This window comes from Mustelus asterias, chromosome 7 (assembly GCF_964213995.1).
Source record: "Mustelus asterias chromosome 7, sMusAst1.hap1.1, whole genome shotgun sequence".
Classification (NCBI taxonomy): Eukaryota; Metazoa; Chordata; class Chondrichthyes; order Carcharhiniformes; family Triakidae; genus Mustelus; species Mustelus asterias.
This window is the reverse complement of record NC_135807.1, coordinates 74,890,147-74,907,038: the sequence shown is the minus strand read 5'-3', so window position 1 is coordinate 74,907,038 and position 16,892 is coordinate 74,890,147. Positions and strand designations below refer to the sequence as shown.

Genomic DNA, 16,892 nt, shown 5'->3' with positions numbered 1-16,892 from the left:
GGAGGAAACTCACGTGGACTAGGGGAGAAAGTGCAAACTCCACACATTCAGTGGCCCGAGGCCAGAACTGAACCTGGGTCTCTGGCACTGAGAGGCAGCACTGCTAACCACTGTGCCACCCCCAAATATGGTATTTACAAGAGGTGGAATAATTGTTGTGGGGGATAGTGGTGATGGAGATGTTATCGTATTCAGCCACAAACAAACAGTACAGAAAGGTGATGTGTTGCTAAAGAAGTAGTGTGCAGGAAAGGGGGGTCCATGTCATGAGGCACTGGGGCCTGTACAAGGGGCAGCTATGCTATTGGGATAGATGGAACCTGGGACTTAAGTCCTGTCAGGAAAGATAAATATGTTGGTTAAGAAAATGATTTTTATAAACTAACAAATCTGGTGTAGAGCTAAGTCAGAAACAATAACAAAATGATAGTTTAAACATTTAAAAAGGGCTAAGAGCAGAGCTCAGGTCGTAAACAGCAATTCAGTTGAAGGGAATACTAAAATAGCTCAAGTAGTTAAAGTAGGAGTGGCCAATAAGAAACATGCTCAATTAAGTGGTGTGAGAAAAGTAGCATCATGCCCAAATAAAAGTTGCATATACCAATGCACAAAGTATAAAAAATAAATTTAGTGAATTAGAGGCCTAAATACACCTTGGAGGAACTGACATGATAGCCAATACAGACACACAGCTGCAAGCCATTCATGATTGAAGTTAAATATCCTAAAGCTTTAAAAAGCATAGGAAAACTGGAAGCGAGTCTTGTTGATTAAAGTATCGATTACAACATTACTAAGAGAGCATATAGAGAAGGGAAAGAAATCAGCAAAGACTCAGTGGTTGGAACTGAAGAATAACAGAGAACCTAAAACTATAATCACCCACAGGCCTTTTTATAGAAGTGATAAAGCAGCAGAAAGTATTCATTCAGAAATTAGCCAGGCTTATAGCAAAAGCAAAGTTTTTTCAATGAAAAATGCAAATTTTCATAAAGACTGGGAAGAGCAGAATCTCAAATCAGAAAGGTCGTGTATTTTAGGAGTGTCTCAAGCTAGTTTTCTGGAATATTATGTTCTAGAACCAACAAGAGTGATGTTATATTTTGTTATAGAAAATAAGGAGATCACAAATTACTTGCAAAATAGAAATCTAATTGGGGTGGAACACGAGATCTAGGAGTACAATACACAAATCACTAAGTTGTAATGCAGATCAATAAGGTCTTTACAAAAAGAAATAAAGCACCAAAGTTTATTCCTAAAATTGAAAAGTTGAAGTTATGCTATACTTGTATCAATCTTTGGTACCATGGACTGCATGGTGGCACAATGCCAGGTTCGATTCCGACTTTGGGTGACTGTTGGAGTTTGCACGTTCTCCCCATGTCTGCGTGTGCACCTCCTGAATGAAACGAAGTCATCTCGCACACTGTTCCTTGCATTGTACTACAGGTAGGGGGAAAGAAACTTCAGGATCCACAACTAGGAGCCATTGGTCTGAGCAGAACCCTTGAAATCAGAACCAAGGCCAATACGCTGTGCCACACCACTCCCTGACAGCCTTATCAACTTTAAGCAGCCGTACAAACCTCCAGATACTTCTATTAACTCAGCCACAGCCAGGAGAAAGCAATCAGCAACGAACCCGCAAGTGGTCTAAATATGGCTGCTGGGGAATAGGCCTGCTGTTGAATGCATGGTCCACATTTTGAGGCAAAGAAAGGATATTAGCTGAAGCTTTGAGGTTGCAAACGGCATTTTATTGGTCAAATCAGCGATACTTGACAATCTGACTACTCTGCATACTTCTGATTACAGTAAGAAGTCTCACAACACCAGGTTAAAGTCCAACAGGTTTATTTGGTAGCAAATACCATAAGCTTTCGGAGCAATGCTCCTTCGTCAGATGGAGTGGTCTCTGTTCTCAAACAGGGCACAGACACAGAAATCAAATTACAGAATACCGATTAGAATGCAAATCTCTACAGCCAGCTAGGTCTTAAATGTACAGACAATGTGGGTGGAGGGAGCATTCAACACAGGTTAAAGAGATGTGTATTGTCTCCAGACAGTACAGCTTGTGAAATTGCACAATTTCACAAGCTGTACTGTCTGGAGACAATACACATCTCTTTAACCTGTGTTGAATGCTCCCTCCACCCACATTGTCTGTACATTTAAGACCTAGCTGGCTGTAGAGATTTGCATTCTAATCGGTATTCTGTAATTTGATTTCTGTGTCTGTGCCCTGTTTGAGAACAGAGACCACTCCATCTGACGAAGGAGCATTGCTCCGAAAGCTTATGGTATTTGCTACCAAATAAACCTGTTGGACTTTAACCTGGTGTTGTGAGACTTCTTACTGTGCTTACCCCAGTCCAACGCCGGCATCTCCACATCATGCCTACTTCTGATTACATCAGGAAAAAAATTGTAAAAAGCTAAAATTAAACTTGTTTTATTTGAATACAGAAAGCATTCATAGGATAGACTAATTAATTGTACAAATAAAGATGGGTTTGGTGTCGTAGAGTTGTAGTTCAATGGTGACCAATGCTGAGAACTAAATTTCTCAGGGTACTTGACATTTTGAAAAAAGTACAAAATGGAAAGGACAGGGGTAGCCCTGATAATAAAAGATGCCATGAGGACAGTGGTGAGGAAGGATCTTGGCTCACATGGACGAGAACTAGAATTATGATGGGTGGTGATTAAGAAAAATAATCAGTGATAAGAGACAGCAACACTGGTGGGAGCTGTCGATCAGCCACCCAAAAGTAGTTACGTCCAGTAGTGGACACCAGAACATTAGAAATACAAGTGACAAAGATAACAATAATAATGGATGACTTTCATTTTCATGTAGACTAGGAAAAATTACAGCAATAGTGTCGCGAATGAATTTATGGAATGTATACAAGGCAATTTTCTAGATCACCACGACAAGACCAACTGGGAATCAGGCTATTTAAATCTTGGTTTGTACAATGATTAATGGTTAATTAATAACTTTGTAGTAAAGGCACCTTTGAGGAAGAGTGGCCATATGATCAAAGCAAACTATTAGGAATAATGGATGAGTTGTCAAGGGTTGATTGAGAAACTACATTAAAAGATATAAAGCAACAGCAAGCATTTAAAAACATGCAAATTAGGACCAGGAGTAAGCCACTCAGCCTCTCAAGCCTGCTCCACCATTCAAATGATCATAGCTGATCTAATTTTAACCAACTTCACATTCCTGCCTACCTCGATAACCTTTCACCCCCTTGCTTATCAAGGATCTATCCATTTTTGCCTCAAAAGACTGCCTCAGCTGCCTTTTGAGGAAGAGAATTCCTAAGTCTCACAACCCTCAAAGCAAAATAAGCTTTTCTCATTTCTCTTAAATGGATAACCCCTTATTTTTAAACAATGGTCCCTAGTTCCAGATTCCCCCATCCATCCTGTCAAGTCCCCTCAGGACCTTAAAAGTTCCAATCAAGTTACCTTTTACTCTTCTAAACTCCAGTGGATATGATAATAGAAGAATGCAAGGTGGAAGAAAAAGTTCACAATCTGAAGTTATTGAACTCTATGTTGAGTCCAGAAGGCTGCAAAGTGCCGAATTGGAAGATGAGGTGCTGTTACTCCAGTTTGCGTTGAGTTTCACTGGAACACTGCAGCAATCCAAGGACGGACATGTGGGCATGAGAGCAATATGGTGAGTTGAAATGGGTAGCAACAGGAAGGTTGGGGTCTTGCTTACAGACTGAGCAAAGGTGCTCCACAGAGCAATCACCCAATCTGCATTTAGTCTCGCCAATATAGAGGAGAACTCATTGGGAGCAGCAACTACAATAGACCAAATTGAAGGTGGTGCAAGTGAAATGCTGCTTCACCTGAAAAGAGTGCTTGGGGCCTTGGACAGTGAGAAGGGAGGAGGCAAAGTGGCAGGTTCTGCATCTTCTGTGATTCCACAGAAGGTGCCGTGGGAAAGGGAAGCGGAATGCTAAAGAGGGGAAGGGAAGATGTGTTTCACCATGGCATCATGCTGGAGTTGGCAGCAATGGTGAAGAATGATCCTTTAAATAAGGAGGCTGGTGGGGTGGACAATGCAGACAAGTGGAATCCTATGCAGAGTTATAGGGGTGTGTGTGTCTGTGTGCACATTTGTTGTGCCGCATGCGCATGTGCCTCTCGGTTCAGGAAAAAGGCAGACATGTCAAAAGTGGCATCATCAGAACAGATGCGACGGAAACGGAAAAACCAGGAGAATGGGATGGAGTCCTTTCAGGAACCAGGTGCAAGGAGCTGTAGCCAAGGGAGTTGGTGGGCTTTAAATGAATATTAATTGCCGGTCTAGCACCAGAAATGGAGTCAGAGAAATCAAGGGAGGGAAGAGAAGTCCAGAGATGGACCATGTGAATGAGAGAGAGCTGGAAACTGGAAGTCGGTAAATTTTTCCAGGTCCAGATGAAAGCATGAAGTGGCACCGATACAGTCATCGATGGAATGGAAGAAGAGTTGTAGGATGGTGCCTGAGTAGAACTGAAACAAGGAATGTTCCACATACCTCACAAAAATATAGACATAATTGGAGCCATGCGAGTAACTATTGCCACACTTTTTATTTGCAGGAAGTGAATCAAGTTGAAGGAGAAATTGTTGAGTAAGAGAACAGGCTCAGCTAGACAGAGTAGTAGTGGATGGGGATATTTTAGGTCTCTGTTCAAGGAAGAAACAGACAATGCTCAGACCATCCTGGTTGGGAATGAAACTGTAGAGGGATTGGACATCCAGAGTGAAGAGGTGGCTTTTGGGCCAGGAAGCTGGAAATTGTTGATATGACGTAGGGCATCAGAGGAACCAAGAATGTAGGTGGGAAGAGACTGGACATAGGGAGAGAGAATGGAGTCTAAATGGGAAGAAATTAGTTCTGTGGAGCAGGAATAAGCTGATATGATGGGTCTACAAGGACAATCCTGTTTGTGGATTTTGGGAAGGAAGTACAAGTGGGCTGTGCTGGGTTGGGTGGTTATGACATTGGAAGCTATGGAATGAGGATCTCCAGAAGAGATTAGGTCACTGACAGCCCTGGAAACAATAGACTGATGTTTTGTGGTGGGGTCATGGTCCGGGGTGGAGAGGGTAGGAGGAAGTGTTTGAGAGTTGACACTCAGCCTCTGCAAGGTAAAGTACGCCAGACAATAACGACACTACCCTAATCAGCAGATTTGATAACACGATCAGGGTTGAATCAGAAAGTAGGGAGGACAGCAAGTTTAAAAGGAGCTAGTTTGAAGTGGGTGTGGGGAGCAGAGAATTAAGACAGTCAATGTCACACCACCAGTTCTCAATGAATGGAGTATATCCAGCAAAATATCCAGAAAATAATTATCCAGCAAAATATCCAGAAAATAATTATCCAGCATGCACAAGCCTAACCTAACCAGCCTTTCCTCATAAGACAACCCACCTATTCTAGTAAACCTTCTCTGAACTGCTTCCCAATGCATTTACATCTTTCCTTAAATAAGGAGACCAATATTATACATAGTACTCCAGATGTGGTCTAACCAATGTCCTATATAACTGAAACATAACTTTCTATTCTTGCATTAAATTTCCCTTTGCAATAAAAGATAACATTTTATTAGCTTTACTAATTACTTACAGCACCTGCATACTAACCCTTTGTAATTCATGCACGAGGATTCCCAGATCTCTGAATCTCAAAGCTCTGCAATCTCTCACTATTTAGATAATATGCTTCTTTTGTATTTGTCCTGCCAAAATGGACCTCATATTTTCCCATATATTTTATTTTGCAAGATTTATGCCCACTGACCTAATCTATTTATATCCTATTGTAGCACCTTATGTCCTCTTCACAACATACTTTCCAACGTGTTTGTGTCAGAACAAATTTAGCAACCATACCATCAGTCACTTCATCCAAATCATTAATATAAACTGCAGGGAGTTGAGGCCCCAGCACTGATCCCCATGGCACACCACGCATCACATCCTGCCTACCAGAAAAGACCCATTTATACCTACAGTTTTCTGTTAGCGAGCCAAGCTTCTATTCATGCCATGAACATTTTTTCTGCAATAGCCTCTGACGTAGGATCTTATCAAATGCCTTCTCAAAATCTAAGTACAGTATATCCATCATTTCCTTTTTAGGAACTACTTCTCCACTTCTTTAAAGAACTCCAATAAATTGGTTAGACAAGATTTCCCTTTCAGAAAACCACATTGACTCTACCTGGTTACCTTGAATCCATCTAAGTGCCCTATTATAACATCTTTAAAAACAGCTTCTAGTATTTTTCCTATGACAGATGTTAAGCTAATTAGCCTATAGTTTCCTGCTTTCTGTATCCCTTCCTTTTTGATTAAAGGAATTACATTAACTACTTTCAATCAAATTCCCCGAATATAGTGAATTCTGAAAAATTAAAACCAACACATTGAAAGAAGTTGATGGTGAGACAGTTAAAGACCTAGAATGAAATCCATCAGGACCCGGGGGCTTGTCAACCTGCAGTTCCGACAATTTTCTAACTACCACCTCCTTGGTGATATTCTGGAGTTTTCTCCTCTCTTCCAATTCCTGGTTTATAGCTGTTTCTGAAATGTTACTTATATCCTCTACAGTGATACTGTGCCTTTAAGAAATGTATTTGAGTCATGTATCTTATGCAGGATTTTTTTTAAACCAGTCTGTTCTAATACCAGTGCTGCTTGGACCATAACTGACAACCCTGTATCATTACTGCAGCAGCATAATTGCTCCTAATTGCCAAAATATTTGTTTTAATCCGGCCTAACGCTGCTCTGTTTTTTTTTTATAAAGTGTTTTCCCCTGGGGTTTTGCAGAGTAGGACTTGATTAGGTTGACTAACAGAAAAAACAGGTGACTGGGCAGAGCTAGGCTTAGAGAAATCAAATTTAGATGCTGCTTGGGAGTTGTTAGAGAGCAGTGCTTCTCTTTTTCTATCTGGAGTTGGAGACTGGAATCTGCCAGGAAATAAGTCTCTTTCTCAGAGATTCTGCTGTCTAGGGGAGATCTTTCTCTGGATGTGGTTGTATAAGAGTCAGAAAACAGGCTTCTGTATGAAACTCTGTCCAGAGATGTTAAAAGGCTGGAAATCTAGCATCTGCGTGAGCGTATCTGTTTTTGGTGATAAGTGGTTCTGAAGAAGAGACTTATGTCTATGGGGTATTGCTTACAATTGGAACTATAGAGATTGCTAGCTATTAAGAATTATACTTTGTCATGTTTAATTGATAACGGTTATGCTAATTATTTTGTTATATTTTAGCTGAATTATTAAAAATAAAAGTTTGTTTTAATAAAAACTTCTTCATGGCTCAATTCAATCATACCTGGAGCAAAACACATTGTGCTCACCCTAATGCCAAAATCAAAAGGAAAGTTAAGGTCTAGGCTAAATTCATAATATATCTTGGAGTTTCTGATCTGGTCTCTAATAGAAGACTGATACAAAATACCTATTCAATTCATCTGTCATCTCCTTATTTTCCATTATTAATTCCCTTTCTGTAGGACGAACACTCACTTTAACTTTCCCTCCTTATTAATCTTTTAGTCATTCTTTGCTGTTTTTTCATATTCTGACCTGTCACCCATCTTTGCACAATTATATGCTTTTTCTTTAAGCGTGATACCACATTTTTTTAGTTAACCATGGATGGTGGATCTTCTCCTTAGAATTTCTTTTCCTTGTTGGAATAGGTCTACAATATGCTCTTAAATGTCTGCTACTGCATCTCTATTGACCTATCCCTTAAAAAAATTGCCAGTTCATTTCCATTAGCTTCGCTTTCATGCTCTCGCAATTACCTTTATTTAAGTTTAAAATAATATCTTAGACTTACGTGTCTCTCCTTTAAAGTGAATGTAAAATACAATCATATTATAATTACTGCTACTCAGGGGCGTCTTTTCACTATGAGATCATTAATTAATCCCATCTCAGTGCATAATACTAGATCTAGTATAGCCTGCTCCCTGGTTGGCTCTAGACGTGCTGATCTACAAAATTATCCTGAAAACATTCTATGAATTAGTCATCTACTCTACCTTTGGCCATCAGATTATTCCAATCTATATGTAGATTAAAATCCTCTACAATAGCCGCCGTGCCTTTCAGACAAGCTCGCACCATTTCTTCTTTGATAGTCCACCGTACTGTGCGATTACTGCTAAGGGGCCTGTACACCACTCCCACAAATGACTTCTTGCCTTTTTCATTCTTCATCTCTACCCAAACGGCATCCATATCCTGGTTTTCTGAATTCAAGTCATCCCTCTCAATTGCACTATTGTTGTGTTTAATTAACATATCATACCTCCACCTTTTCCTAAAAGTTACAAACTCTTTAATATTCAGGCCCCAATTTATGCCATCCTGCAGCCATTTCTCTATAATGGCTATTAGCTTGTACTTATTAATCCCGATATGCACCATCAGTTCATCGATTTTGTTTCAAATGTGAATACATTCCGATACAGAGCTTTGAAGTTTTGTCATTTTATTATTCTTGTAACCTCTGGCCTTATCTGTTCGTTTACTCTAAGATTTGTGCTACCTGTCACGATCTGTTTCTAATTTTGCATATTAATACGTTCCTCCCTTCCCTTGTCTCTACTGTTTGATATAATCACATCTGCCCACATTTGATCCATTGCCCTCACAATTTAGTTTAAAACATAGTTTACTTCCCTAGCTATGCAATTGCCAAGAATACTGCACAGCCCCCATTTTCCCCACTACTGGCGCCAGTGTCCCACAGATCAGAATCCACTTCTCCCACACCACTCTGAGTCAAATTAATCTAACTGTATGCACCCTATGCCAATTTAATGAGGCTCAAGTAATAATCAAGAGATTCTAACCTTAGAAGTTCTGTTTTTTAATGGAGTGCCTAACTCCTCATACTCTCCATGCAGAACCTCTTTCCTAGTTCTACCTATGTCATTGGTACCTACATGGACCATGACAACTGGATCCCCCCCGCATCCCAATGCAGATTTCTCTCCAGGCCTGAGCAGATGTCCTGAATCCTGGCACTAAGCAGATAACATGGCTGTCTGGATTCCTGCTCTTTTCTGCAGAGAAAGTGTCAATCTCCCTCACCATTCTCTCCCCTAACTACCACTACATTCCTTTTTGCTCCTCGCACTTGAATGGCTTCCTGTACCATGGTCACTTTGCTCATCCACATTGCAGCCCCATTCTCATCCAAATAAGCTGAAAGAACCTCAAATCGGTTGGACAATTACAGGGACTACCTGACTAAATTCCACCACTCATCATACTCTCAGGAATGCACTCAGTTCCTCAGCTGCATTCCATTTAAATAATTAAGTCATAATTTGAAACAAATATATGCTCCCTCGAGGAATAAAAACCACACGAAAAAGGTGGTCCAACAAAAATTGTGTTAAAGAGGTTTATAATGATGCCAGACATTAGTAAGCATGTGAATTGGGAGAATTTTAGCATGACCATGAAATTGATAAAGAAACAGAAAAAAAAGAGGAAACCAGAAAAAGACAAAAACAGACTACAAAAACTTTTATAGGTATGTAAATAGGAACAGATAAATTAAAGTAAATGTGGACCCATTAGAGTCAGAGACAGGAGAAATTATAATGGAGAATAATGAAATAACAGAAACATTAAACACAGCAAAACATTCTGGAAATACTGGGGAACCAAGGGTCTAATGGGAATGAAAAACCATGAAGAATTTATTATTAAAAAATGGTAATGAACCTGATGATCTACATTATATGGGTTTGGATAAGCAGCTAGAGATGGTGGGTGCATACGTTTTGATCTTCCAGAATTCCCTAATTCTAGAATAGCGTTCATGGATTGTGAGGTAATAAACATAACTCCAAAAGGAGAGAGAGAAAATAAAAAGAAAAATAGGCGAGTTCGTTAGACATTAGTGGTTGGCAAAATGCTAGAATCTATTATTAGGGACCTGTTAATAAGACACTTCGAAAATCATGATTATCATCACAGAATCCCCACAGTGCAAAAGGAGGCCATTCGGCTCATTGGGTCTGCATCGACTCTCGGAAAAAGCAACTTATCCAGGCCCACCCCATACCCTATTCCCATAACCCCCGCTAATCCCCCTAATCTACACATCCTTGGACACAAAGGAGCAATTTAGAACAGCCAATCCATCTCACCTGTACATCTATGGATTGAGAAAGGAAACCGGAACACCTGGAGGAAACCAGACATGAGGAGAACGTACAAACTCAGCCAAGTCCCTGGTGCTGTGAGGCAGCAGTGCTAACCACTGTGTCACCCTTACAGAATCGACATTGAATTATGAAAGGGCAATCATGCTTGAGGTTTTTGAGGTTGTAATTAGCAGGGTAAAAAAGGGGGAACAAGTAGAAGTAACTTAAATTTTCAAATCGTAGAATCCCTACAGTGCAAAAGGAAGCCCTTCGGCTCATCGAGCTTACACCAACAACAATTCCACCCAGGCCCTATCTCCGCAACCCCATGTATTTACCCTAGTCCCCCAATACTAAAGGGGCAATTTAGCATGGCCAGTCAACCTAACCCACAATGTAATTCAACAAAATACCACACAAAAGCTTATAACGCGCAATTAGAGCTCATGAGATTGGAGGTAATACAACAGCATGGATTGAGAATTGGTTAATGGATAGAACACAGTAAAGATTATTTTCAGCTTGGCAGGTAGTAAATAACGGAGCACTGCAAGGAACAGCTATTCATCATCAATGTCAATTACGTAGATGGAGGGATAGCGTGTAATATATCCAAGTTTGTTTATGATACAAAGTCAGGTGAGAAGCTAAGTTATGAGAATGATATAGAAGGAAATGAACAGGTTGAGTGAATGGGCACAAACACCTGCTCTGCCGCTTCTTTTTCCATTTCAAGTCTTTTCAAAATCCTTTGGATATTTCATTTCCAATCTTGGTCACCATGCAACATATCACTGTAATGAATATTAGATCAAGCCCATTTATCTCTATTTGTGTCATTAATTCATCTATCTTGTTATGAATATTTCATGCTATCAGGTAAATAGAAAAAGATTCTATTCAGGTTCCCATTAATCTGAACTTGCTGATAGGCTTTTGTGCCGTGATTTACAATTTACCCAAAGAAACAACAATGCAAAGAAAGCTTTCCAAGCTCCCAACATACACTGAATTCATACAGGATAAACTGCAAAGTAAAACTCAAGCAGGAATAAAACTCATTTGTCTGGGCTCAGAAGTTGTATGTACCCTTGCCATGGAATACAAAAATGCAAGATTAGTCGTTTGGTAGTAGGACTTGAGTACTGCTAAAGAGAGACATGTCAAATTAGGACATTTTGCAAGAATGCCAGTATAAGGGAAAACAACAATTTATACTGTACAAAGAGGAGAATGCTGATCAGTTAGCAAGTGGACTCTGATTAATAGAGTCATTGCCATGGAAAATACAGCAGATTATCATGAGAATGAGTCAGTGAATGGCTGTCACTGGATTTTGTTTAGCTGAAACAGGTGCAATGTGTGTACATGTTCTGTCTGCAAAGATCAGGGTTTTGTGTATTAATATACGTAGCTTCTAGTACATGCAAATCCACCACACTGCAAGCCCAACTGACAATCTTTAATTGGTTGTCAGCATAATACTTAGCATCTGAAGATTATTTGGATTATATCTCATGTTGGACATTGTGTTTTGAGCTTTACAAGTACTGGTTTGCTGGGTACGATTTGTACCTTGCACATTGTCCCAGTGCTGTTCACGTACTGTTTTATACATCTGCCAGTCTTTGGCACATACGATCTACATATCTAGCATCACACTGGCACTGACATTCATGTACCATTTGTGTGATAGGTAGAATGTCTGTTTGGCTCGACAACAAAATCCTATTAGTGGTGAATACCACTCATGTTGCTGCTGCATAATAGCAGTGTGAATCAATTAGCTTCACCTGTTGCACAAATTTTTAATACATCTTGTGCTTCCAAGGTAATTGGAGGTAGACTGGTTGCTTTTCAGAGCTATAAGTGATGGTCTTAGACCCTTTCATGAGTTTGCATGATATACAGTGCAAAACGATCTGATCAGAGTAGCTGTTATTCTGCAGGATGAAGGACCAATTTAAGATTGGCAGTCAGATTTGCAGTGTGACGCACTTGCATGTACTGGAAGCTGCATCTATTAGCATACAAGACCCTGTTTTCTGCAGACAGAAAGAAAATATATACACACTGCCCTTGCTTCAGTTAAATAAAGTAAGTCACTGCCATTCGCTGATTCATCCCCCAGGTTCATGCCTTGACCAATCAGGGTCAAGTTGCTTGATTTACCATTTCAAACAATGTTTGGCAGTTATATGTCCAGTCACTATCATCCGGTGCATTCCCCATGACAATGCCTTTATGTATCAGAGTCCACTGACCAACCAATGAGCATTCTTTTCTCAAAGTGTCGTTTACCCCTAATACTGACATTTGTACAAAGTGTCCTGATGAGTGCAAGATGAAAAGCTTTGCCATGTCTCTTTATTCAACAGTATTCAAATACAAGACTGTGAACATTTACCTAGATTTTCCTGCCGCTGAAACAGGTCGTCTTCTAGAATCTTCTTTGTAGCCCTCTTCAGTGTATGCTGGTGGTTTGTGGTCTCTCCTCTCTTTATTTTGCCTGCAGTAGAGGGTTTAGCCAATGCCATGTCAAAACATTGCATGTATTTCATGTTTTATCAACAGTTTCTGTTGGATTTGATTTTCAATGCAGGAGAAATATTACTCAGTCACAGGTAAACTTAACACACACAATCAAAAGAGCCTCAACTGAGTATCAGCACTTGCGATGCCAAGCAAGTAGTTCCAGCGTATGACTGTTAAGTCATCAGAGATCATCACTAAATTTGAGTGAACCAGACAAAGTTCAGGCTTTCACATTATTTATAGTTCATACATATATCTGAACTGTGAGATTATTTTAATACACCAGAAATGTGATGTATAATCTAGGATTGTAGTGCTGAGGATGTATTGCATAGTCAACTGTATCTCACTATTCAAGTAGAAGTCCTGATCAGCATTCTGTTCAACATTCATCTTTCAACCAGTATCATTATAAAATAGAATAATTGATCATTTATTGCTCTGTCATTTATGGACCATTACTGATGTAGATTTGTTGCCACTATTGCCTACATAATTGCCAATGCACTTCAAAATGAATTCATTTTGAAAATAGCTTTGAAAGGTTTCACTGTTTTAAGGCAATATAAATAAATGCACACATTTATTAATACAGCGGAAACATCTCATTTTAATTTGATGTGGTTGAATGTAGAGAATACAAAGGAACGCATATTTCCATTTTGTAGTGATCTATTTACTTCATGAATGGAACAAATATAGGTGGTTACTCTCTATATTTGAATATCACGGGTTAAAATTACCAGACTAATATTACACATTTTGTTTCGATTCGCAGAACATTTTCTCAACAGATAACAAAAAGAAAGCAGCAGATACAGTACAGGTTTGAAAACATAATAAATATGAGTAGACCACATGGCTCCTCTGTAAAGGCAGGCAAAAAACAGCAGGTTATGTTTCTTCTCTGCCTTATAGACGTGTAGTAGAAATAATGCAGTTAACTGAAAACAGACAGCAGTTCCCCAGATTAATACCATACTGACATGTACAGAGACAAACAAACCAGGAAAGCTGAACCAATCCCTGGTCTTTGCAGAGTTAGTTAATTTCAGTCAAGGTAGCAATTAGATGCTACAGTTTGCCAAGAGGAAAGCAAAACAATCAAGTGTCATTCTCTAATATCCAGTGATCCCAGGTGAAAAGGGTCTTTTTGTTTTGATGTTAAGTGAGGACAGGCAATGATATTTCAAAAATCAAATAGCTCTTCAATATTCAATCATGCATGAAAACGGTCATTTGTACAAATATGCAGCGTGGATTTACAATTTCAGGAGAGGATAGAGGAAAGCAAAGGTTAGAAAAAAACATTTATAGCAGGTAATCTAAAATTCTATCTCCTTCATTCAATAATTTGCATTTAAACAAAATACTACAGAAACTGACAGCAATCCAAATTCCTAAATATTAATGACCACTCATAGTGCTCACCTTAACTATCAGATCATGCCAACACTTAAGCATCCAAAAGTTACTCTAGGAGCTGTCTTCCAGGGAGAAACCAAAAGAATAAAGTGATCCACTCCACATAATTCCAGCCATGCAACACGAAGTACCAAAACATATTATCCAATGAATTCCAACACAATTTTTTTCCAATTAAATAAGTGACAGAAGGGTGACTCTTAGAGGAATGGGGGAAGAAATTGACCACAACAGACCGATAAAACAGTGCATGGTGTTCAAAAAAGCACTTCTGCATACTCCGAAAGATCAACAGTTCTATTTGTGCAATTACATATGAAAATCACCAAGTCCCAGAGGACCATAGGCTCTCCCCCTTTTTGAGAGAGAGCTGACTGGTGGTGATTTAACTGGAGGGTCACACCTCAGGCAAGGGGCAATAAAACAGGCCATTTGGCCCAACTGGTCTGTGCCAGTGTTTAAAACTTCACACAAGCCTCCTCCCATCACATTACATCCAACTATATCTGCATATCCTTCTATTTCTTTCTCTCTCTCTCTCCAATGTACTTATCTAGCTTTCCCTTTTTCTATTCAACTCAGCTACAGCTTGTGTAGTAAGTTTCACATTCTGACCACTCTTTGGGTAAAGAAATTTCGCCTGAATTCTTTATTGGATTTTAATGGCTATCTTAAAAGTTATTGCCCCTTGTTTGAACTCCCCAATCACCCATCTATGTCTACACAATTGTGATAACCCCAACGAGGTCCATAGGGAAATCACTGATTGATCTCCCCGTGGGACTCATTGAGTACGAGTTCTCCAGTAACAGGCAGTGCTGTTAGGGAGGGAATTCCAAGATTTTGACCCAGCAACAGGCAAGGGACGATGATATATTTCCAGTCAGATGCTGAATTATTTGGAAGGGAACCTCCAGGTGATGGTGTTCCCAGATATCTGCTGCCCATGTTTTCTAGATGATAGTCATCATGGATTTGGAAGGTGCTGTCTAAGGAACCTTGGTGAGTTCCTGCAATGCATCTTGTAGATGGTACACACGGCTGCCACTGTTAGTCAGTGGTGGAGGGATTGATTGTTTATGGATGGGGTAGCAATCAAGTGAGCTGCTTTTTCCTGGATGGTGTCAAGCTTCTTTAGTGTTGTTGGAGCTGCACTCATCCAGACAAAGAGCGTGTATTCCATTACACTCCTGACCTGTACAGTGTAGGTGGTGGACAGGCTTCGGGGATTAGGTGAGTTACTCGTCACAGGATTCTTAGACTTTGGCCTGCTCTGGTAGCCATGGTATTTATATGGCTAGCTCAGTTCAGTTTCTGGTCAATGGTAACCCCAAGGATGTTGATTTCCTCGAGAAATGAACCCCAGTGCTTTATTTCCATTATTTATGACCTTGTTAATATGCATTATTACTTCTAATGATTTGTGACCATGAAACAATAATCTTGGTCAATAAAAGAAGTCAGATATTGTACAAAACAAAAAGGAAGGGCTAATAAGACCGGGCCAGCTTCCCACATTCTAGAATCATAGAAACCCTACAGTGCAGAAGGAGGCCATTCAGCCCATCGAGTCTGCACCAACAACAATCCCATCCAGGCCTTATCCCCGTAAACCCACATATTTATCCCGCTAATCTACACATCCCGGGACACTAAGGGACAATTCAGCACAGCCAATTAACCTAACCCGCACATCTTTGGACTGTGGGAGGAAACCAGAGCACCCGGAAGAAACCCACGTAGACACAGGGAGAATGTGCAAACTCCACACAGATAGTGACCCAAGCTGGGAATTGAACCTAGGTCCCTGGTGCTGCAAGTCAGCATTGCTAACCAGTGTGCCACCCCCATAAACGCTGCACAATGACCTATCAAGTGTTATTCCATTCACCCATCACCTCTATACTCATTTGGCTTTATTGGCCTTGCTAAATAATGTCTCTATTTCAAAATTCTCAACCTTCTATTCAAATCCCTCCATGGCCTCACCCCACTTTATCTCGAATCTGTCAGTTCTACAAGATATCTGTACTCCTACATTTCTGTCCAGTTGCGCATCCCCAAATTTAAATCTCTCTACTTAAATCTCAAGTGCCCCTTAACGACAGATACAGATATTATTATAACTGGAAATCATGAAATAGTGATTTTGCATTGATTTTCACAATACAGGTATAGGGTTAAAATGCAATACCATGGATACCAGTAAAACCAGAGAAAGGAACTAACTACATTCAATATAAATAAAAACACGACAGAAAAACAAATGATTGATTAATCTCATGGGCACAGTAGTTGATGAGGAAATCATTAATGCTGTTACAACCATGTGAGTAGTAGTAAACTGGCCCCCCTCTGTTCAACTGCCTTAGTTGTTCACAACTAATGTTTATTTTTTTTTAACAAGTATATGCCTTTTACAAATCAGAATGTATTTAACTACTTACGCTGGGGAGCCAAACAAAGTTTTCTTGAGTTAAAGAAGGATCAAATTTATTAATCATTAACCCAAGAAAAAATAAAAATGCAACCTCATACATACTGGCATTTTAAATAAGGTAAGTTTCCAATAACGTTAACTTCTTGAACTGGGTAATGCATTTGTTCCAAAAAGAGAGTGTGGGAGAGAGCCCCTTTCAGCTTTTCCCCTCTGCTGAAGTCTTTTGTGCAATTTCTCTTCAGTGGCTGCAGCCTGGCCTGTTATGTTTCACCC

At 39.7% G+C, this 16,892-nt stretch overlaps 1 protein-coding gene across 3 annotated transcripts in view; it reads right to left on the bottom strand.

The window, feature by feature from the left end:
• The window catches only part of cspp1a (centrosome and spindle pole associated protein 1a), a 204,266-nt gene that overhangs the window by 149,616 nt on the left and 37,758 nt on the right, over nt 1–16,892 (bottom strand). For all 3 annotated transcript variants that reach the window (XM_078217092.1, XM_078217093.1, XM_078217094.1), the window contains one exon: nt 12,627–12,728. In XM_078217092.1, coding sequence (XP_078073218.1) covers nt 12,627–12,728 — 102 coding nt within the window. The remainder of the gene's footprint in view (nt 1–12,626; nt 12,729–16,892) is intronic.